The 24,069-nt window shown below is 35.9% G+C and overlaps 1 protein-coding gene across 1 annotated transcript in view; it reads right to left on the bottom strand.

Annotated features, from left to right (window-relative positions):
- The window catches only part of LOC138318982 (uncharacterized), a 48,549-nt gene that overhangs the window by 11,256 nt on the left and 13,224 nt on the right, over positions 1–24,069 (bottom strand). The window contains 23 exon segments of the mRNA XM_069261849.1: positions 259–349; positions 794–996; positions 1,340–1,483; positions 1,793–1,999; positions 2,400–2,538; positions 3,046–3,166; positions 3,582–3,736; positions 4,080–4,255; positions 4,611–4,827; positions 5,524–5,628; positions 7,240–7,426; positions 7,888–7,985; positions 8,615–8,749; positions 10,966–11,160; positions 11,964–12,191; positions 12,584–12,673; positions 14,263–14,349; positions 14,830–14,943; positions 16,676–16,761; positions 18,382–18,607; positions 19,157–20,084; positions 20,729–20,853; positions 21,226–23,060. Of these exon segments, the coding sequence (XP_069117950.1) occupies positions 259–349; positions 794–996; positions 1,340–1,483; positions 1,793–1,999; positions 2,400–2,538; positions 3,046–3,166; positions 3,582–3,736; positions 4,080–4,255; positions 4,611–4,827; positions 5,524–5,628; positions 7,240–7,426; positions 7,888–7,985; positions 8,615–8,749; positions 10,966–11,160; positions 11,964–12,191; positions 12,584–12,673; positions 14,263–14,349; positions 14,830–14,943; positions 16,676–16,761; positions 18,382–18,607; positions 19,157–20,084; positions 20,729–20,853; positions 21,226–22,961 (5,793 nt within the window). The 5' untranslated portion in view covers positions 22,962–23,060.

The raw sequence follows: 24,069 nt of genomic DNA, 5'->3' as shown, positions 1-24,069 counted from the left end.
CGTAATATCACCCCCGGTTATGTATGAAGCCCTGTATACTCACTGTAACATGTGATATTACAACCTTCTTTTTTTGTCTAATAAAAAAATCTCAACTTTTGTTTAATGTTACCAGTTATATCAAGTTAATTCTGTAAGAAATTTTAGTGGGATTCATACAGATATGGCTTTAATCAAGATATTCATTTTGAAAGAAAATGTGCACAGTAATATAATGTTTATATGGATAATGCAACAATCAAGTGTTCTAAAACAAACCTGTTTTTGAAGTCGATGAGCACAGAATGAGGTGGACTGGTTCCTTCTCTCTCGTCTCAGATGGGCCCAAACCTTCCATTCCTCTATATACCTAAAACAACACATAGTCAAAATGTAAACATTTTCAGCATTACTTACAAAAGTAGTACAGCCACAGAAGGTAAACTCAGCAGTGATTATGGTTATATATGATATACAGTTACCCAGGTACACCTATCTATAAATATCACCCACAGAACCAAGGAACAATGGCTTTTACAGGCATGAGGTCTTCATACACATGTCAAATTGTGTTGAAATTGATTATTTTAGGACCCAAAGAAAGTGGTCTTTATACAGAGGTGCTCGCTAAGGCAGGTTTAACTGTATTTATTACTAGTCATAACTTGCCTTAAAAGTTACTTGTCTTAGAGGGGTTAATAAAACTACCTAATCAAAATACTTCTATATTTGTATATACATTTGTACGTATATTTCTACATGTATATAGAACTTCTAAATTACAAATGAAGAGGCTTAAAACTAGGTTCCTTACCTCTGGAGAAGGACTTTATTGAAAGCTTTCTTCAGTCTATAGATCTGCTGAAATTTGAGGTTCCACACAGCAAAGCACTTCTGCAGGGTCTTTTTCTGTATGCGACCCTTAACTGCCGTCTCTAGTGGCAGTAGTGATTGTTCCTCGACCGTCAGGTTAGTCCACAAGTGGCACACATGTTCTTGGTGACGCTTTTCTTTTGCCTATTGATAGGAGAGAGATAAATTAGAATGAAATTGGACCTGCAATAACCTGGAAGTCGATAGTCTGGAAAGCTCCTGATCCTGACAGGAAATATCAGGAAACAGTTTTGGTAATTGACTCTTTTTTTTTAAAATGAATCCAACAGCCTGGAAAAAACACAATCCTTAGAGTTTCAGCTGAGGACAAAAATGTTCAGATTGTTAGAAGCCACTGTATATTTTAGTAGACAAAAATATCAAAATTAATTTAGAATTTTCTACAGACCTTCAAAAATGCTGTAACTCATGTAAAATATCATCTGAAGCTGTTAAGATGAAAAGAAGTTTTACAAGTTATACTGACCTTCTCATACCAAACAGGGAATATCTTCCCAAACACCTTCAATGACAGGTGACGATGGGCAAGGGCAGACAACTCCTTCTTCTGCTTGCATTTACATTTGTTGTCATACAACGTAGAAAACACCCAAATCTTCAAAGATGACTCCTGTAAAATAATTGAAAGTAAAATCAAGATTAAAATCATTAGAACTATCAAGTCTACAGCCCATGCTGCTATCTACTGAAGATCAATTAATGTACTTTAGAGAATGTTTGGTTATAATCATGATTTCAGTTTTTGAAATAAATTCAGAAATTTGTATTAATTTTGTTTTCAATGAGAATTTAAACCCATAATTTTAGTGATATTTCAGCTGATCAAGTTTTCCTGGTAATCGATCATCTATGATAATCTGCTCAAACTATCAATGTTTTGTGATAACCAGTGATCATGTCTTCATTAGATATTACCTACCATGAATGTTTTGGCTTTGCTGTTATTGACTTGTGCTGTCCTCCAAATCCTCATCACATGTCTCATCTTGGCTTCCTTGATGTGAGCCTGTAGCTGATTAGACAAGGCTTTGAGTTCCCGCTGACGATAGGTGAATTCTTTCCACTGGTCAAAGGCAACACTGATTGGCCAAAATCGTAGTCGCTTAACAGCGTGGAATACCAGCGTCTGCAAAATAAGCACAGTAAGTGTTATCCATAGAGAGAAAAAAAAAACAATAAATCTTTTAACCAAGTTTTATAAAACTTCATGAAAAGATCACATTCTATATGAAGGTAACATAAAATATCAATCATGTCATAACCATACTACCACCATGGCCTAGTCCTTAGACATATATTCTGGCGGAGCATATCATGCAATTAGAGAAGTATAATTAAGGCATTAAATGCCCCCTCTCTATATATCAAAGTTTATTTACCAGGCAAATGAGGGAAACATTACAGCAGCCCCTTCCCAATTTTATGGCACAGACGTACTTAAAAATTTTGGTTTTTATGATAAAGTCTGCAGATAAAGTGTTTTCTTTAAAAGTATTTTCATGCTTAATGATTTATGAATTGTCTACCCTGAGTTTCTCAGTTTTCACAGCTTGTTCCATAGCGAACCGCGTGTCAAGGAAAGACTTATCAGCCAGGGTAGGTCGATAGTTCATGTCCGTACTGTCCTGATCCAAATTCCACAGGCTGAGGGACGGGGAGAACATTCTGTAAAAGGAAGGGAATAATTAGACAACCATGTCTATAAATAACACTCCTGTCTATAAATGACAACACATGTCTATAAATATCACTCATGTCTATAAATATCACTCGTGTCTATAAATAACACCCTTGTCTATAAAAAGCACACCAAGTCTATATATAACACCTCTGTTTATAAAACTCCTAACAGTCTGCCTTCTTGACAATAAAACTGCCTTTGGAAGGATGTTTATATCATACCTTCTGCAGTAGCAGGTTTTCCTAATAATTCTGTGATGTCATCAATACATTCAACATAAGCATAACAAATAATGTTGATAACATCATGAATTTTGACAACTTTGTGATGATCCAATAATAAAATAGCATTTCTTCCTGTTGTACAAGTAGGGGAGAGACAGTGTCAAATAAAGACGAATACCAGCTTATATATTTTTCACTCTGGTAAAGATTTCTGTATCTGTTTTAGAGATGTGTGTATGATTTTTCTACCCCCTGTATTTTACATACTTCCTATTTGGTGTTCCGGGTGTGCCTGGTGTACGCCTGGGTGTGCCTGGCCCCGGGGAAAGGTCCGTCCGCGGAGACTGACATATCTCACTCCGAGGGGAGAGGCCATACTCATACACACCTGTACAGTGAATGTCATATTCAGTACTGCCAACAAGTTGATATCAAATGTCTTCATTTGAATTCTAGACACTCTATTTAAATGTATTCAAACAGGTTAGCGCATGCTAGCTAAACCTTATTATTATTCGCTATTTTGACCTTGTATTACAGTAATGTCATTCTTATATTCCAAGGGTTTTTATCACTGTCATTATATCTACCCCTGGAGTATTACACATTCAGAAAAGCTTTCCTTTGCAAGCTACTTTATTAAGGAAAGTCTGTGTGAAGTTTGACGTTGATTAGACAAAAGAGAATTCAAGAGATATCACACAAAATCCTCTAAGGAGATGCAGCTCCTGACACTGTCCAAGTGTTACCGATATGTTACCGCTGACTTTTTGCAGATAGTACAAAAAGATAAAACAGCATACCTGATGATATTGACATGTTGTCCCCATATGGTGACTCGAGGCCCAGGCTGGTGGCGAAGTTGTTTACAGCATCGTGAAGTCTCGCCTGTGTTAGATGATGCCATGCCTGTACAGCTTGAAGCTGAAGTTTACGACAGAGGAGTGCCTGATTCTCTCTACAAAAACAACAGGGTTATCATTAACAATTAAAGGTAAACTGCCTTACAAATATTTGGTTCATGACCAAAGAAGTAGGTCACTGTCATTCATTTTGATGAGATTCAAAACAAGCTTAATAAACTGAAAAAATGTTTATATTTTTTACTGTCTTTAAGTATCCAGTACAAATATCCTAACTTTTTAAGTCATTCCATACATACTTGATTCTTTTTTAAACCAAGAAATGACCTCCAGAATACCTTTAATGCCTTCAAATAAAATCGCACAGGCTGGGAAAAGACTCGAAATACAAACTGTAATTATTTCTGTTGTGACTTTCAACGGTAAGCTGACACCAACCTTGCAATGACGATAGCTCTGAAGTGTCGCCGCCAAAACATGAAAGATTTCCTCAGACTGCGATCTGTCCTCTCCTGGTCCATCCTTGTGACAATGGCTGCGTCATCAATGACCTGCACTCGGACGTTTGTTAACCAAAGGTTGAAATGTGACCTCAAGATGGACATATTGTACTCCTAAAAAGAGAGAATTCAATTTTTTAATGAAGTCTACTGCATCATCATAATACAAGTAATCTCTTCACGTTAATCCACAAATATGTTGGCAGTGGCATTCATGTTTAGATGACCTTTACTTTAATAGACAATCTAGCTTACTAACGTTTTTAAAAGTAATGCTGGTTCCTGATGCTGTTTTGACATTAATTTTTAATGTCATGAAAAGTTGACAAAAATTGCAACTGAGAATGAGACATTTTCTAATTCAATGGAAAAGTTCTCAGGGTATGGCAAGATCTTCATCAATATAATTAATACAGTGTACCTTTCTTTTGCAAATGTGGAAAAACTGTTTTTTTTCCCCTTTTATTACCTCTATCTCGTTGGCCTCCACTCTCCTCTCCAGCTGTCCGAGGGCTTTCTCCCGCCAGTACAGGAAGCTTCCTTTGAGCAGCACCCTCTGGTGGAAGTTGTGAGCGGCATGTTTACGGGAAATAATCAGTCTCCATCCCTGAACAGATCGTCTCAGACGACTTAGGTTGTTAGCCTGGCTCACTTCCTTCTCTATCTGGTGGATATGGTACTGGTGTCTAAAACAATTTCATAAAATTTATATACCGTATTCGACCCAATAAGCGCCCTCGTCCCTATAAGCACCCTTCCCCCATTTTGAAGCCTCGATTTAAATTGTCCAGGCATAAATAAAGACAAAAACTATACAAAATTGTAAAGGTTTACAATGTCTTCGTCTTATTAGCACCTTTTCATTTTTTAAACACCCTGGGCCCTTATTGGGTCGAATATGGTATCATGATACGGTATTGGTGCCTTCAATGATTTCATAAAACCAATATATCATAATATCAAATCAAACTGATACTTAAAAATTAAAATAATACCAAGAACAAATGATGATTGTATTGGGTGAACAAAGCAAAAACAATATGCCCCTTCCCCCTCACTTCATTTGGGATTCGAAACATAATTACATGCAATAAAATGTTTCCTTTTCTGCTCTAACAATAAAATAACTAATTGCCTAAGCAGAAAAATGTCATTATAGCTCCTAGTCGACCAAAAACAGTAATGTTTCAGAAGTTATTTTTTTAAATAGGAAACATGTATTACTCCAACTCCCCCCCCCCCCCCACACACACACACACACATAAAAAAACCCATAAAACATCAAATAAAACTAACGCATTATTAAATAGAAAGCTCAAACAACTTTAAAATGTTTCTATTAAGTGCCGACCTGCTCAATGTAATTCATGACAAACATTTACCTCCAAGTTGAGAATTTGGTCCGTAGTTTAGCCTTCTGGAAAAGATTGCTACTCCTCTTACAGGCAGCCTTGTGTTTTACCAGCCATCTCCAGTTGTCAAATACTCTGTTACAAAAAACTTAGGTGGTCAGTTACATGTCAAATCTGTCAAATATTAAAGTGGTCAGACACATCTGTCGAATACTGTACACGTACTTTTAAAATTAGCTTACTCAAATTTGAAGGCTCTGATTGATACTGTCCGATTAGTGCAATCTTAAATTTGCGCAACCACTACATCTCACCTTGAACATACATTGTATATACCGAATGACATCTCAGACACTTTTTAGTGCATAAAATACTTGACATGAGCACAAAAGGCGTTAAAATTAGATTACCACTAAAGTAACCACTCAAATACTATGTTACAAAGAATGAGGTGCTCAGTTACACCTGTGGAGGACAAAAGACGGCGTGGATCGAGAACCCTTCTGGACCTTGTGACTTTAACCCCTATACCTCAAGAGGCCCATGGGCCTTAAAGATCATCTGAGTTCGGATAGAGAAAGAAACAAAGACATATAAACACTTTATAATGGCCCATCAGGCCCTTGAAGTCAGTCAGTGATTTTATAAATTTAACCATTTAATCTATGAAGATTATTTGGTTCCATCAAATCTGTGTATTAAGAAGAAATATTTTTGAAATTTCAGCCATTTTGACCCCTTTTGGCCCAACCCCTCTGGCCCCTGGGGGTCAGCTAGGACCAATATTGATAGGATGTTAAAATGCTATCTCAGGCTAATAATTCTAAGCCAGTTTGACTCATTTCCTAAGAAAACTAAGCAATTAATGTTCTTAAATGTGTTTTTCTTATATAAACTATCGTAAATTTGACCCCCTCCCACAGGAGAAACTTATACCTCAGGGTCATATTATTCACAATTTTTATAAAGGACCTTATGAACTTTCCATCTATGAAGAGTATTTGATTCTATTAGTTCCAGAATTTCAGGAAAAGATTTTTGAAGTTTTAGCTAATTTGACCCCTTTTGGCCCCGCCCCTAAGGCCCCTGGGGGTCAGTCATGGAAAATTTGTTAATAGGATTCAATGGCTATTTCACAGGGATAATTCTGACAATGTTTAACTAATTTCCTATTACAAATGACCAAATAATGCTCAAAAATGTGTTTTCCCTATATAAACTATAGTAAACTTAAACCCCTCCTCAGGGGAAAACCCGAGACCCCAGGGTCATATAATTCACAATTTTTGTAGAGAGCCTCGAGACCTTTCTTTCCATGAAGAGTATTTGATTCTACCACATCTGTGAGTGGAGAAGAAGATTTTTGAAATTTTAGTAAATTTTACCCCTTTTGGCCACTCCCACAGCCCCCTGGGGGGTAAGGATCATATAATTCACAATTTTGATTGGCTTTATGCCTTAGAAGGTTTGTGCAAAATTTCATTGAAATTGCTTCAGCAATTTTGGAGAAGAAGTTGAAAATATAAATTGTTTACCGTTGCACGACGGACGACATACGACAGGACAATGACAGACAAAAGGCGATTAGAATAGGTCACCATGAGACTTCGTCTAAGGTGACCTAATAAAATCAGGGACATGAGAAGGCATAACGGTTTGTGGTGGGATACACATGAGTTTCATGGGCTTAAAAATATTCCCAGTGTCTTGAGATCTTTTTCCAAAAATTCGAACAACATTACATACTCTGTAACCATGGCCCTCTGTCGCCGTAGCAACATAGGTTTGATGGTGAGGCGTTGTTGGGTTGCTATCCACCATGTTTGGAAGCTTCGCTGCAGCTGTGAGCGTTCGAGAATTGTACGCATCTGGTCGGCTTCCTGTTTCTCATTGTTCACCTTGGATTTAGCATCTAACCATCTCTGGAACATTACTGGGGTGAAATATCAAATTAACCTTGGTTAATTCTTTTTTTGTTTTTTTCTAATGTTAAAATAATCTCAATATATTGATCTTATCTCCAAACGAGACTGAACAAATTGTTAGAACTAAAGTTGGTTTCTAACAGCTTCATGTGATGTCATTTTGAATGTATTTCGATATTTTGTATGCAATTATCAATTTTCATCTTTAGCATGCCATATTTTCACATCTGTTAAAAGTTTGTCACCTTAACAGTTTTGATATTACATGCATTATAGGACACAAATTCTCAAAATAGTATAAAATGGACATAAATCAAAATATTTGGTATATTTTGCATAAAGCGTAAACGATATGTTTGCCCAAGAAGCAAGGCAAGGGAAACAACTCTACCAATACAAGGTTAGATTATGACACACAAACTGAAGCTAAATAAGTCCTTTTTTCCTCTAAAGATCACACCCTACCTACCCCTCATAAGTGCTAAGTTCCTGACAGGTTCTGTCTCCTCCAGTAAGCTGTACAGCATTTGTCTGTGGCAAAGCTTCTTCCATTGGACCACAGCTTTTCTATAAGATGTAATATAAAGTTTGGCTGAAAACTAGCACTGTGAAAAAAATGCATTGTAGATTTCTTGTGGCATGACTCCTTGTGCGGTATTTCATATAATCTAGTTAAAGCTTAATTCAATACAACAAGTCAAATTTGATGTAAAAATTTTAATTTAAGATAGTATAATTAAGCCACCTTATTTTTGCAGCGATCATATTTTGCGATTTCATGTCTAACAAATTTTTAACAGCAATTCAATTTGTTCTACTTGATCTGTGCTTTTTAACTTTTTTACAGCAATTGATTTGTACAAAGTCTTATTGCTCATGATATTGTGCAAAATCTAATTGCACACAAAATAAGTTGGTTTTACAGTATAAATCAATAAGAAAAAATCTATATACTAGTTATGTGAATTTTCTCAGATTGATAATGTTATTACAGTAAATCAACTTTAGTTTTCATATGCGATTTTTTTTTTGTAAACTTTGCATGGGATTAAAACTTTCGAAATTAAATCGCAGCAAATAAATTGTTGGGCATGAAAACAAGAAGTTAAGTCACCGCGAAAACAAGTTGGTTCACGGTAATTTTATAAAACCTCATCTTACAGTCTATCTGTGCCATATATCGGTACGTTAATTACCTCACACAAATGTTGGACCAGAACTGCTTGGCTTTCTGTACATCCAATCTGTCCTCAAATGTCTGTCGCCAGATGGTCAGGCATCGTCGCTGAACCTGAAGATCTTTGGTGCGTTTGTATACTACCAGAATTCTCCTGTGCAGTAAAAGAGAGAAAACTTAATTTATACATAATGTTAATAAGTAATCTTTAATTAGGAGTCACCTGTCTCCAAAACATTTGTAAATCTATACTTGTAAAGATAGTTTATGAATACATGACATCAACTTTCAAGACTTATATAGAAAATCTTTTATCTGTATTCTCTGGTCCATTATTCATACAAGCAGTTTATAATTCATGTTTGCAAAATTCATGTTAGATTGAAGTGCGCTCTATCATTTACATTGTAGCCTTTTCTTGAGACAGTAAATGGTTTACAAAGTATTTAGTCAAGTCTTCTTAAATAGTAAGGAAATTACCTCTGTGATAAGCATTAATTCACACATGTACAGGTCTTATTAAGTCATGCATAAATCTGTAATAATTGAACTAATTAATCTCTACTGATAAAGGTATCCTAATTAACACAAATTACTGAAAAGCAATGCTATAACTACATCAAGACAATGTGCACAGTTGCATCATTGGACTTACCTAACAATGAGCTTTTAATTGACTGTATAAATGTTCAGATTCAGAGCAAAACCTTCTAAATTGACAATTCAATATTAAAACACCAATCTGCCAAGTTTTCAAACATAGGAAGGAAATCCAAGATATTCCTAGAGGTGATTCTTAAAACAGTCTATCAAGAAATAGATTGACCATCTCCCAAGTTCTTATACTCATTAAAGATAATAACATTCAGTAAATTGACACTTCTATATCAAAATTCCAACAGCCACTTTCCACAGTCTTAAATAAGAAATATACTACGTGGGTAAGTATTCTGAACTGTTACAGCTTTATCCAAAAATCACTATTTCCATTTTTTTTGAATTATTTTATAATTACAGTTTTTTTCCCCTTTGATGTAGGTCAAAGATCAAAATGTGACACCTCAATTTCCAGGGGAAAAATAAGATATGTGCAAAATTACGTAATGAAGAATGCAACGAAAATTACTGCAATGATCTAAACTTTGAATTTTGGTCAAAGCCACAAACAGAACAGAGGAACTTCTTTGTGACCGTCTGTCAAAATTTGCATTAAACTTAGAAGTTCTGTCAAGAAACTAGACGAAGAGTGTCCAAAATGCAAACAAAGCACAAATTACAAAATCCCAACTGAAATTCCATAAGAAATTCATAAAAGGAGATACAAGGATTAAAGGGTTGATATTAAAAAGATTGCTGAAAATGTGCCAAAACTTAGAGAAACATAATAAAGCACACAAAATACTAAACTTCACGAATTTCAGAAATCAACATCTTAAATGTTAGAAAAACAAACATAGATTTAAAAACTTCACCAGATAACGCAGAAATCAGATGAACAAAAACAAATGTTAACTTATCTAAATTCCTTTAACCCACTTACTTATGGTTTGAGTAACTATACAGGGAAGTAAAAATACTTCAATTCGTAATTGGCATAATTGACATTGGAATCATATCTTTCTTATAAGGTCATGACTAAATTATAACCGAAACAAGGACGTTAAGCCCCATCAATCAATCAGTTGACAGTATATATACTTCAAAATGCTTGGGTTTTAATACAAAATATAGTAAATATGGTATACTAATCATTTAAAGAACATTTCATCATGAGTTGAAATAACATAAGTTACAAATCCTAACCAGTATTTGACTAATAAAATATTTTACAGGTGTAAAAACATAAAATCACTAAAGCACTAGATATCTAAAAATAAAATTAATTGCTTTACAAATGATTTCATTCTTGGTTTGTGAAGGGGAGATAACTAGGTTGATCTAAGGTGACTTGGGTGCCTACCAACTATACATCAGGTGGAGGTGTGGAAAAGTACAGTAATATTACCTTGTAGACGCTTTATATTTTCTAAATCAATTTAAAGGTAAAGTATCACATTTATTGAACCTAAGGCTATAATACATGTTCTTACAAACACCAATACTTTTTATTGGAACTGCTTGATAATAAATTAAGACTATATATTTCCTTAAATCTATAGATATTAGAAAACTGATGAATCAAAACTTACTCACTAGTGATTTAATATGACTGAATATGTAGTGCATTTACCTCCAATAATTTATTTCTGGCTGCAAATAGTATAAAACCATTTTTTATAAGGTCTTACCAATTTCATACTGCACATCATTTTTTTCTAAAGCTACTGATGACATTATATATAAGACAAAAGAATATATATCGCTGTATACCTGAGCTCTTTTCTATGCTGGGTGTACGCCCTCCATTCCTGAAGGGCATGACGTACTAGCGCCCTCTGTAGATGGACAATACCGGCCTGGCGTCGTCTCTGTAAAAGTTCCACATTGGCGCGCCATAGCTGCATGGCTGTTGTTAGAATCTCACGTCGCAGGCGTGCTTCATTTTCAACCCTCTCTGCTAACAGTCTTATTCCCCTTCAAGGTGATTCGTATAACTTCAAGGCTGTGGGAATGCATTTCTGAGGATAAAAGTATGTATATCATTGTATCACATCATGAGGCTGGTTTCAGGTATAGGCTGTATGACCTAAATCATAGTCTTCTAAGCTTAACTTACACCTAGCTTTTTACACCTATGTTCTTGGTTTTCCACTAAGTCATCTGCCCTTATCTTATGAACTGTTTATGACTCACATCTGTTTAGTTATCTCTTTTTAAACCAAGAGTTGTCTGCAGAGTTATCTGTCCTTATCTTAGAAGTTGTCTGTTGAGTTATCTCCCCTTACCTTACAAGTTGTCTATTGAGTTACCTCCCCTTACCTTAGGAGCTGCCTGTTGAGTTTTCGCCCCAAACACTATGATCTGTCTGTTGAGTTATCTCCCCTTACACTATGATCTGTCTGTTGAGTTATCTCCCCTTACACTATGATGAATGCATGTTGAGTTATCTCCCCTTACACTTTGATTTCTGCCTGTTGGATTATATCCCCTTACACTACATCTGTCTGTTGAGTTATCTCTCCTTACACTATGATATCTGCCTGTTGGTTTATATCCCCTTACACTATATCTGCCTATTGAGTTATCTCCCCTTACACTATGATATCTGCCTGTTGGATTATATCCCCTTACACTATATCTACCTGTTGAGTTATCTCCCCTTACACTATGCATGTTGAGATGCCTCCCATTACACTATGATATAATATGCCTGCTGAGTTATCTCCCCTTCCACTATGATATCTGCCTGCTGAGTGTTCTCCCCTTACACTGTGATATCTGCCTTTTAAGTTATCTCCCCTTACCTCAGGAGCTGTCTGTTTTTGTTTTTCTGAGTCCTCTGTACAAGTAACTGATCATGCCACTGTTTGAACACTTGTTTTGTAGTGGCCATGCGCCAGTGTTCTCTGCTGATACTCATGTCGCGCTGTCGTTCGACTTTACACACATGGGACGCCTGTCTCCAGGCAACCAGTACCATGTGTAACGTCCTCTTCCTGGCCAAACAAACAAACAGCAGTTAAAACAAAGAAACCTTGATTATATTACTTGAAAGATACAAACCATCAGTAATTTTTGGACATTCTCCGTAAACATGATAAATGTGGTGAGTTGTTATGCTATGAGAGGTTATTTTTTAGTTACATTATATTTAGATTTGCAACTTGTGAAAGCACAGTACTGTCTTTATCATACAATCTCACAAAACAAATGTTTAAAACTACAAAACAGGACTCCCCATGTGTTAAACTTCACTATCAAGAAAACAGGTTATCTTACTTTGCAGATTTAAACTGATAATGGACCATTCTCAATAACTTCAAAAATACAAGGTGGCTCTATTATAACACCAAAAACACATCAGATTTAATATTTATCTATTTCCTACCTGTGATGCGACCTGGCTGTGTTAGATTTCCTAAACACCGTCACCATTTGGACAAACATCTTATTTTGTAAATGATGTGAGAAAAACATGCTGAAAGTAGTGAAAATTATTCATGCAATAAAAACTTTTAACCATAAATTATCACACCCTACATACAGACATTTCAACATACTTCGGTCATCCTTGATATTCAAGGAGAACTATCACTGTCTTTATATTCACCCCTGGACTATGTCACAGCAAAGCAAAACTGAAGACTCTGTGTGTGACAATTGAAGAGACAGGTAGGATGGTTCTTAATTGTACAGATAAACAAGAGGCCCAGAAGGCCTGTTTCGCTCACCTGTTGTTGTTTTTTTAAGTAATTATCACAAAGACTCTTACAATTAGAAAAATTAGCAAAATTGACTCCAAAATTTGTTTAATATGAATCACAACAATATAATGATGCTATAAATACCATACAAATATGCTCACAACAATATAATGATGCTATAAATACCATACAAATATGCTATCTAATACATAGATTCAGAGAGTAAGTAATTTTTATGAAAATAGTAGCCTAATTGACCTTTTTTTGCCCCGCTTCTAAAGCTCCGAGGGGTCAGCCATATCATTTGTAAAATTTTGAATCCCCACCCTATAAGGAATTCTGGTTGCTATCATTGCATTATGAGTGCTCTTCTATGCTTAGTTGCAGAGAAGAAGTTGTTTATATGATAACAGCCAAATTGAGCCCTTTTGACCCCCCCTCTCAGCCCCCGGGGGGGTCAGTCCCATCATTTATACAATTTTGAATCCCCATCCTGTATGGATGCTACCATTGCATTAAGAGCGTAATCCAATGCTTAGTTGCAGAGAAGAAGTCGTTTATATGACAACAGCCAAATTGAGCCCTTTTGACCCCACCCTTCAGGCCACCAGGGGGTCAGCCCCATCATTTGTACAATTTTGAATCCCCACCCTATGAGGATGCTACCATTGCATTACGGATGCTATCCCAAGCTTAGTTTATATGGAAATAGCCAAATTGACCCCTTTTGGCCCCACCCCTCAGGCCCCTGGGGGGTCAGCCCTATCATTTGTACAATTTTTAGTTAGTAGCCCATAAGGATGCTACCAGTCAAATTTTGTTGAAATCCGACCACTGGTTATGGAAAAGAAGTCGAATGTTGATGGACGACGGACGCCACGGTATCTCATAAGCTCACCTAGGTCCTTCGGACCAGGTGAGTTAACAAGGTCCTTCGGACCAGGTGAGTTAACAATGGATTAATGATACATTGTATTGCTTTAAAATTGTGTTGGGTATCACTCTTGTAATCGTCAAATGAAGACTCTGAAGGATGAATTGGTCAGCTATTTTTTCTCTTGATCTCAGTTTTTTACTTCAGTTTTACTTTGGATATAACGACAGTCATAATAGTTACTCCTGGAGTATTGAGGATGCACTTAGGTATACAAACATTTAAACAATAATGCCATCCCTGCAATTTGATTGTCTCCCTTTATCTGGTTATATTAAACCTTATAATTATCACACAATAATTGCATTGTTTTTTTTCTCCCCTTTACCTGGAAATGTTAGCTTTATGTTATTAATCCACACAAACATGAAAATCAGTATTATGACAACTAGTAACACACAAACACACACATTAGTTGTCTCCCCTTACCTGGCCGCTGTGATACGACATTTTTTCTCCTTCGAGTCCTTGGTGAAAAGTTTCCAGCACGTCAACTGTTCAGTGAGGAGGGTGGTTCTAGAATTGAGGTAATAGAAAAAATTAAACAGAAGTACCTATCAGCATTGGGTTGTTTTTTTTTGATATTTTTCAATTAAAACATGATTTTGAATTGACTGGTTAGTGAATTTTGATGTTATCTTATGTTAAAATATAGTCTAGATGAAATTTGAAAAATGCCTTCACCTAATAAAACATCTACAAATATTCTTATTCAACTCCACCTAAAATGTAAGTCAGCATTCCGGAGTATAACAATCAAACTGTTGTTACAAAAATTCAGTTATACCTGTGCAATTGTATTTGTATAGGGATCACAGGTAGTCATTACCTTGACATTGACAGAACCATGGAAATAGTTCACGTTATCAGAATGAGTTACGGTTACTTGAATACACAGAGGAAAAATGTGATGGGGACAAAAATATTCTTTGAATCAAACATGGTTAAATTAAATATGTTCAAATCTATTAGATCATAATATTGATTTAGTTCTACCTGAAGTGTAGGTCTGCTTTGTTTTCTTTGAGACGTGTTATGAACTGTGAACGCCACTGAGTCAGGGCCCTCCGTAAGATCTTCTGTTCACCCTGACATCGAAGTTTTCGGACTCTGAAATAACGAAAAAACCACATCATGGACAATTTTCACCACAGAATTTCTAAATCTTTTCTAATCAGTATATTAAACAATAAAAGTCACAAACCAAGGACGACATGAGTAAAGTCAGAAATGATCATTATATCATTATTAGATCAATCAGAAATAAAATTCTGCTTATCATAAAGTTATTTAAGTGTAAGGTCATTTTTTTCTTTTCATAAGAAAAGTATCACAAAATCTCATTGACAATTACCTACTTAATTCTTATTCATTTATTACTATTTCAAAGAATTCAAGCTGCAATATTTTTTTTAAATGCCTGAGACACAAAACAACATTGTGCAGGTCTTCTCAAAACATCAAGGTCTGGTTTACTCACACAAAATTCAAACCACAGCAAGGGCATGATGGAAAAATTTATGATTTTGATATTTTATGATGAAAAAAATGCTATGAGTGAAATGATAATTAAAATTTGGTGTTTTTTTTATATGTAAATGACTAAATGATTCCCTATCATTAATGTAGATGGAAATCTTTATGATCATGAAAACTGATGATGAAAACAACATTAAATCACATCATTATATGACTATTACCTCAGCCAATCAGATGTCGTTTAACAACATCGCTGACCAATACCAAATTAGGACACAAACATCCACATTTATCTGTTATGTCATAGCCATAAAGACCGCTACTTCTCAAATACGCTTAAAAATCGTCACTCAATTCACATTTAGGTATATGTACAATGCAGTCGAGTTAATCAAACAATAAAACAGTGGTGTCACAAAAAACTTGATGATCGTGTTACCACAGGATCACATGTTTGGGCTGTGAGGAGAAATAGAATCTGTGAATGGTTGGAGGACAACAAACTTACGTAAAATAACAAAACAATTATTCAATATAACAATCTAATCTAATCAAATGTTACTCAAAGTACAAATCTGCACTAGGATTCCTGAAAAGAATTAAGTACTTCAAAACAATAATTGTAGTTTCTGAATTTATGTAATAGGCCTTGTGTTATCCTTATATTACATGAAAGTGATCATGAGAAGATTTTTATAAAATCTTTACTGAAATAAGCTCTTATTTATCCTCTATACCAGGTAAATATACATGTATAAATATTGGTTAAAATCATTTCTTGCATCAACATGTTTGATTCTCAGTGATTCTTGACTTCCTTTCTTTACAATGTTTGTAGAAATTTGTTGGATTGAAGAGAGAGATTTTTCATACAGGAAAGTGAGGAGGACTTTGCAGAAGTGAGGAATAAGAATACAATTTAATTTTATTTTGAGATACACGCATGATTAACTGGGGAGGCTGAACATCTCTACTTACATCTCTATAATTCTTGATTGAGTTCTACATCGCCTTTAAAACGTCCGTACATCATAATATGGTCAAATTATAAATATTTTTCTACTTAATTATCCCAACTGGGTTAAATATAAATTGACTGATCGGGTTTTTCCTGTAGATTCAGTTTCTGAGGATGGACAACAGGGCATAATCTGCAACTAATTTCTCAAATTTCAAAAATCTATTAAAAGGTATTTTTATACAATCCAAAAGATTATAAATGTCACACCTGATCAAGAACAAAAAATACAGATTTTTAAATTTGACTGAGCTAAATCCCAACATAATGTGTTGATTCAGGTTCAAATATTGTATTACAGAGTATAAGATACATAGAAGACTTTTAAGAAATAGTTATACTTACTTCTGTGACTCCAGGGTGAAACACTGCCACCTACTAAAGGATTTCTCCAAGCGCTGACGCCGATTCTTCATCGCTAGATTTCGCCACTGGTTGATAAATAAAATAGTTAATAAAGCTGTGATGTTTAAGTGAGCATTCAGTAGCTCTGAATAGTCAAACTATTATAGTCGTCTCCCCTTGCAGCACATTACTATTTTTCTACATCTTAAAATAGGCAACAACATCCCTTGTTTGTGCTATTCCGAATTTGCATATTACAGAGTTATCTGCACTTGCGGGTAGGTATTGATTATGACGTCATGTGTTTGGGAGCGTAACGTCATACGTTTCTGAGAAAACGATGTGAATTGCGCTCACAAAATAATGACGTAACAATCGATACCTACCCGCAAGGGAGCTAACTCTGTAATATGCAAAGACGGAATACACCACAAACTGATTGTGCAATACACCACAAACTGATTGTGCTATACACCACAAACTGATTGTGATATACACCACAAACTGATTGTGATATACACCACTAACTGATGTGCTATACACCACAAACTGATTGTGATATACACCACAAACTGATTGTGCTATACACCACAAACTGATTGTGCTATACACCACAAACTGATTGTGCTATACACCACAAACTGATTGTGATATACACCACAAACTGATTGTGCTATACACCACAAACTGATTGTGTTATATGCCTTCAGAATGTCCACCTGGATCCTAGAGCGACTAATGGCCCAGGAGAACGCCTTCATTCCTTTCCTCAGTGAATGGTACCGATGCAGTGCAACAGCTCGACTTTCCTTCAGTTTAGCCATGGTACGATTTTTCCAGGTCTTGAAGTAGATCTTAAGAAGTCGATCGCGTAGAAATATTTCCGCCCTGTATACACCACAAACTGATTGTGCTATACACCACAAACTGATTGTGATATACACCACAAACTGATTGTGCTATACACCACAAACTGATTGTGATATACACCACAAACTGATTGTGCTATACACCACAAACTAATTGTGATATACACCACAAACTGATTGTGCTATACACCACAAACTGTTTGTGCTATACACCACAAACTGATTGTGATATACACCACAAACTGTTTGTGCTATACACCACAAACTGTTGTGCTATACACCACAAACTGATTGTGCTATACACCACAAACTGATTGTGCTATACACCACAAACTGATTGTGCTATACACCACAAACTGATTGTCTACACCAACGATTGTGCTATACACCACAAACTGTTTGTGCTATACACCACAAACTGTTTGTGCTATACACCACAAACTGTTTGTGCTATACACCACAAACTGATTGTGCTATACACCAAACTGACTCGCAGCAATTGAAGCTCTCTTCACTCAAAGAAATAATGCAACAAGGATTATGGTAATTACATGGCTAATCTTTATGTAAAGAGATGGTCGTTAAGTTTTATTACTAATTATTATCATTCAATTAAAGTTTTCAATAAAATAAGGTTTCAAAAAAAAATGAATTTGAAAAAGCGGCTTCATCTAGGATCAACTCACTAACCCCTGAAGCCACATTTGATATTCATTAAGTTCAAACGATGGAATAGTTCATTGTGAATTTTCAGGGGTGAATGAGTTTACAAAGCAGGTTGTATATACTTTAATATTTGCTGAATTCCTTACACAATCATCTGTTATTGTTTCTTACCTGAGTGAAGCGAGCTGACAGTGTAATACTTGTGATGCGAGCCTTCAGAATGTCCACCTGGATCCTAGAGCGACTAATGGCCCAAGAGAACGCCTTCATTCCTTTCCTCAGAGAATGGTACCGATGCAGTGCGACAGCTCGACTTTCCTTCAGTTTAGCCATGGTACGATTTTTCCAGGTCTTGAAGTAGATCTTCAGAAGTCGATCGCGTAGAAATATTTCCGCCCTGTATAGATTTTATGAACTATTCATTACTAACAAGTAGAAAAAATATATTCCTAAATCTGAGTGTTCAATACACATGAATATACATGTACACTAAGTGAATTCGGTAAGAAAGAAGCACTACAAATTAGGGTCTTTATAATTATATTATATATTTTACAAGATTAAACAGGGCAGGCTCAATCAATATTTGTAAATATTAGTTCATAATTTACATCTGAGCAGAATTCCCTCAAATGAGCCATATTAAAGTATCGCATGTAGAGCTATTAAAAAACTCAAATCTTTGATTATCAGAAACTAGTTTTTAAGCAAAGTAAACTTACCATAGAATACTGATCACTTCAAATATTTTTCAAACTCTAAAAGAAATCTCTATTGCTATAATTCAAATCCATGCCTGGTGGGAAATCTGCAAGTCTTCATTGACTATGTTTATCTTTATGCAATGAAGAATTATCTCCAACTTTTTTCCAAATAGAGTTTTCTTTTGTCATGACACAGAAAAGATATCAGATGTTTTAGATCTAAATTCAATTGGTTAACTTACCGCTGCAGACAGACTCCATAGTTAGCTGTGTCCAGTAGCTGTTGGTCACTATCTATACGGGGTGTCATTTGTGTAGGGACAGAACTTGTCGAATCTCGTTTCTTCTTCTGTATCTTGATGTATTTCCCACCCACAGGTACTTGTTTCAGACTTGACGCCTGACTGTTAGTGAGGCCAAACTCACCGCTGATGATCGGAACGTGATCCGTGACACGCAAATCCATGACAACGTTATTCTGTTTATGTTTGTCCGACTTCACCGAATTATCATCAGATTTCATCAACCTATCTAACGAATTATTCCTTTTGTTCTTTATAAGTCGGCCGTCTTTGCTGCTCACAGAATTTTTCCTTACAGGATAACCCATTTTCATCACATCCATATCAGAATTTTGAGCAGAGGATTTAACTGACTCTAACTTTTCTTCTAAGTCTGTATCAAATTTATCACAGTTTTGTTTTGGTCTCGTGTTAAGGGCTTCATTCAATAACGCATCCTCTGTGGAGTTCTTTTGCCATTCTTGTAATGCGTCCTCCAGGAAGTTTTCTATATGGAGTAAACGTGTATGAGCAAGATTGTGGTCCTGATCAAGATTGACCTTGTCTGCGACCTTGTCCTCCTGAATGACCTTGAACTTGTTGTCCATATCTCCTGCCAAATCTTTTTCCTGAGGATTAAATCCTGTCTTGAGATCATGATCTCCCTTTAATGTGTTTCGGAGGATGGCATGAGCTTTTTGAGTCTCCAAGACTGTTGAGTCATTAAAATTACGTGGTGTGCTATGACGTACACAATTTTTATGCCTTGGTGATTTTGGAAAGTCTGTGAAGGTTTCATCCTCTTGTTCGTCTACAGTATGTTTTCTATGGAAACCTTTGTGGTGATGGCGGACTCGCTTCAACCAACGACGAAAGAATCGGGCCTGAAATAAATGTGTATAAAATGTCAAAAAGGAAGCTATTTTATGATATTCTAGATTAAATATTAAAACTTAGTTCATCCCAAGTAAAGAGCAGAGGTTTACCTTGAGTACAAGTTCCTACCCAGAATGGGGTTATCATTCTTATAGAGCTGAGGTTTACCTTGAGTACAAGTTCCTCCCAAGTATGGGGGTTATAGTCTTATAGAGCCCTTGATAGAGCTTGAGGTATGAGGGTTATAGCCTTAAAAGCTGAGATTTACCTTGAGTACAAGGTCCTCCTGAGTATTAGGGTTATATTCTTATAGAGTACCTTGAGGTTCCTCCCAAGTATTGGGTTATAGCCTTATAGAGCTGAGGTTTACTTGAGTACAAGGTCCTCCTGAGTATGAGGGTTATAGCCTATAGAGCTGAGGTTTACCTTGAGTATGAGTTCCTCCGGGTATGAGGGCTAAGCCCTATAGTGCTGAGGTTTACCTTGAGTACGAGTTCCTCCTAAGTATTGGGTTATAGCCAATAGAGCTGGGTTTACCTTGAGTACGAGTTCCTCCGGGGGTTATAGCATAGAGCTGAGTTTTACCTACGAGTTCCCCGATATTGGGGTTATAGCTTTAGAGCTGAGGTTTACCTGATATGAGTTTACCTATGGGGGCTACGAGTTCCTCCCGAGTATGGGGGTCAGCACTGTAAAGTTTCTTGATGAGTTCTGCAGCTCGTATCACGCTTGACTGACTCCCGGACCACCACACCGATCCTGACAGACTGGTGTCCGATACCCTTTAAATTTTAGTTCACATTAAAACATTTTTATTCTAGGAATTATTTGGGTTACATTATATACCTTTTGTTAATTTTTAAGAAATCAAATGATGATAACAAAAATCCCATGACAAATTTTCAGAAATTAAAAATATCTCTTGAGACATAGATAGAGAACTTTATCCTATTATAATTAACTGACTATAGAAATGAAGCTCAATTTGTTCAGTGTATATTCCAAATTGAATGGTCAACTATGATGAGTAACGATTTAATTCTCTCACACAATAATGACGCCACAATCAATACCCGACCAACTTGCAAGGGCAGATAACTCTGCAACATGCAATGACATTACTATACACCGTAGTCTACTTTTTAAACACTTACTTTGATTCTACAGCATCCTGAAATTTTTTCGAGGAGGGCTGGGAGACAGGTCTGTTAGCAGAATGCATGTCTCTTTCTGGTATAATTTGTAAACTTTCATCTGAAATTCCATTTTCATCATAGTTTTTCTTACTATTTTGTCTCTCCAGGTAGTTTTTACATCTGTCTTTAGAGTACTTCTCTCTACTTTTCCGATGTTGTACATTTCCATTCACAATTCTTTCTGAACCTCGATGTTGAGTTCTACTTATACCCTTACACAGTTTATCATCTATTTCATCACTATCCCAGTCAGAATCAGGAATATTTTCCTTAGAGGAATCGGACATGGAATAATCGGCACATTCCATCTGATCCCGTCTCCTAGGTGACCTACTTTTGTGGTGATAATGATTTCTCTTTGAGCCATCACTATGAAAGCGGTCACTTCCAATATTGGAACTTTTACGATGATGATCGACATAATCATTTTCAGTAGAATGCTTTTGCCTTGGAGTTATCTCCCCTCTTTTAGCACTCTTATTGGTTTTAACAGAGCCCAGATAGCTCTGCACATTTGTTTGATATTTTGTGTCCTCAGCATGACTAGATCCGACCTTTTCTCCATACATGATTTTGGCATTAGAATCGGCTTTTGGCACTTGTGGACTTAATCTGTGATGTTTTGACCTAGGACTTTTTGTCCTATGAACAGACTCCCTACCGGGCGAGGAATCTCCTGGATTATAATACGGAACGTTGCTCTGAACAGTTTTGAATCCCTGGTAACCACCATCTTTGTTCAACAACGATCCCACGTCAGTAAGCGGGTCATTTTCTTGGGAACCAATTGTCTGTGCATTTTGACTAGACTTTGAGTTTCTACTACGCTGATCGGTTCGATTTCCACTTTGAATCATATCGACATCTCCATTTATATTAGACTGGCTAATACCACCCTTCCTCTTAGCTTTCAGTTCAACCTCACCAACTTGACTGATATGCTGCCCTGACCGGCCTGATGATAATTTTAAATTATCTTCATGACATTCATTAACTAAACTTTCTAATCCCTCTGAGAAATTTGGACACCGTTTTTTCCTATCGTGACGATCTATATATTCATCAAGGATATTTGACACAGAAGAATTTTTAATAACGCCGTTATGTACATCTTTCTGGGGTGTTTGTTGTTTGTCCTTTTTGTTTTCGTGTTCTCTATCCATCAGATGAACATGTGCCTGGTAGTTAATGAAAGACATTCGTGACAATTCCTTATCAACTTTACGACTCAAAAGTGATCGTTTGGCCTTAGCTTTATCATCCTCGTTCCTCGAAACTCGAATTTCGGAATAATTTTTATTATCCACTGTAAAAGTATCAGTATTTAACTTTGAAGTTCGTTCTTTTTTCTCTTGATCTTGGTTATGTTTAGATTTCAAAATTGAAATAGGAGGATCTTTCATCGGAATTATAAGTGATCGTAAAGCTGCGATTTTGTCAGTGAAATCCAGACCACCATTGTGCAAAGAGGAATCATCCTCATCGTCATCTGTGTCAAATGCCAAAGTTCGTCGGACTTTGTTGCTGTGTTTTTGTTTTCCCTGTCGGTTATGATGGCGGTTGCTCCTCTTATCAAACGTAACGCCATATCTTATTTCCTTATCCCCCGAAGGAAAACGTGTGCGGTCCCGTGTGCGATGAAGATGAAGGGTCGGGGACCGCCTACCATCCTCAAAATGGAGTACACCAGACATATTGAAATCCGTAATTGAATCAGCCGTTTTCCATGGCGCTTGTTTTTAACATTGGTATGAAGATTGTTTCACCTTTTCTTCACTAATCATTTTGATAATCTGGAACAGAAAAAAAAATAGATTTTGATAGGAGAACTTTATCACAAATTGTTGTTTCAACTCTATAAATATTACATTTTTTTTATTTCAAATCTAATATCACATTTTCTTAATTCAACTCTGTTGTTTTAACTATTTTATTGTTTTAACTCAATTATTACATTTTGTTATTTCATATCAAGTCTTTGTTATAATTATCTAAAGAGACAAAGATGGCACGTGAGATCAATTATGAGTCCAAGCCTAATGCAACGTACTGCCCCTGTTGTAGGTGTTGAGCTCATAACCCAGATATAAATGACCTTATCTTAGTGTCCATGATAGCATGTCAGACTATCTTGACAACACTACCACTATGTATCCTAGCTAGTCAACAACATATTTGCATTCTTTTAATCATATACATGAGTGATATAACCTATTTATTACAATAAAAAGGGCTATCAACTCCAATGAAAAGGCTTTTTAATTTTGGTATTAAGATGAACCATAATATCTACTGCAAAAAAATAACATTTGAACATTTGAAACTAAATATCAAACGTAGCCACCACATAACAATTAATCCATGTCTCCGAGAAAACTAGACCAAATTTTCTGCCATATCGGTTGTTATTGATGTTTTCTTGTGATTATGGTCTTAATAGAAAATAAAACTTTACACAACCTCATGATTTAAGACTATAAATTAGTTAATGGGGAAATCATAGACTTATCAGGAAATACCCCAAGGTCTTTGTAAACTGTGCCACAAGTTTCAGAACACCTCCAGTAATCAATTATACCAGGGTATTATGCTCCGTGATTGACATTTAAATGAATGTCGAACCGTTATATCAGTCACACATTATAGCCAGTGGCAGATGGATGTTGTAAAATTGTTGATTTATATACGAAGCATAGCCATAATGAGCTGGACGATGAAAAATGATCTTGATACTGGTGCATGACATCTATACATGTATATAGTTTTCTTCTTTTCTTTTGTATATGTAAAAAGAGATATGAA

The sequence above is a fragment of the Argopecten irradians genome, chromosome 1 (assembly GCF_041381155.1).
Source record: "Argopecten irradians isolate NY chromosome 1, Ai_NY, whole genome shotgun sequence".
NCBI lineage: Eukaryota > Metazoa > Mollusca > Bivalvia > Pectinida > Pectinidae > Argopecten > Argopecten irradians.
Note: the sequence above shows the minus strand (reverse complement) of the source record. Positions and strands in the feature narration are given on the sequence as shown.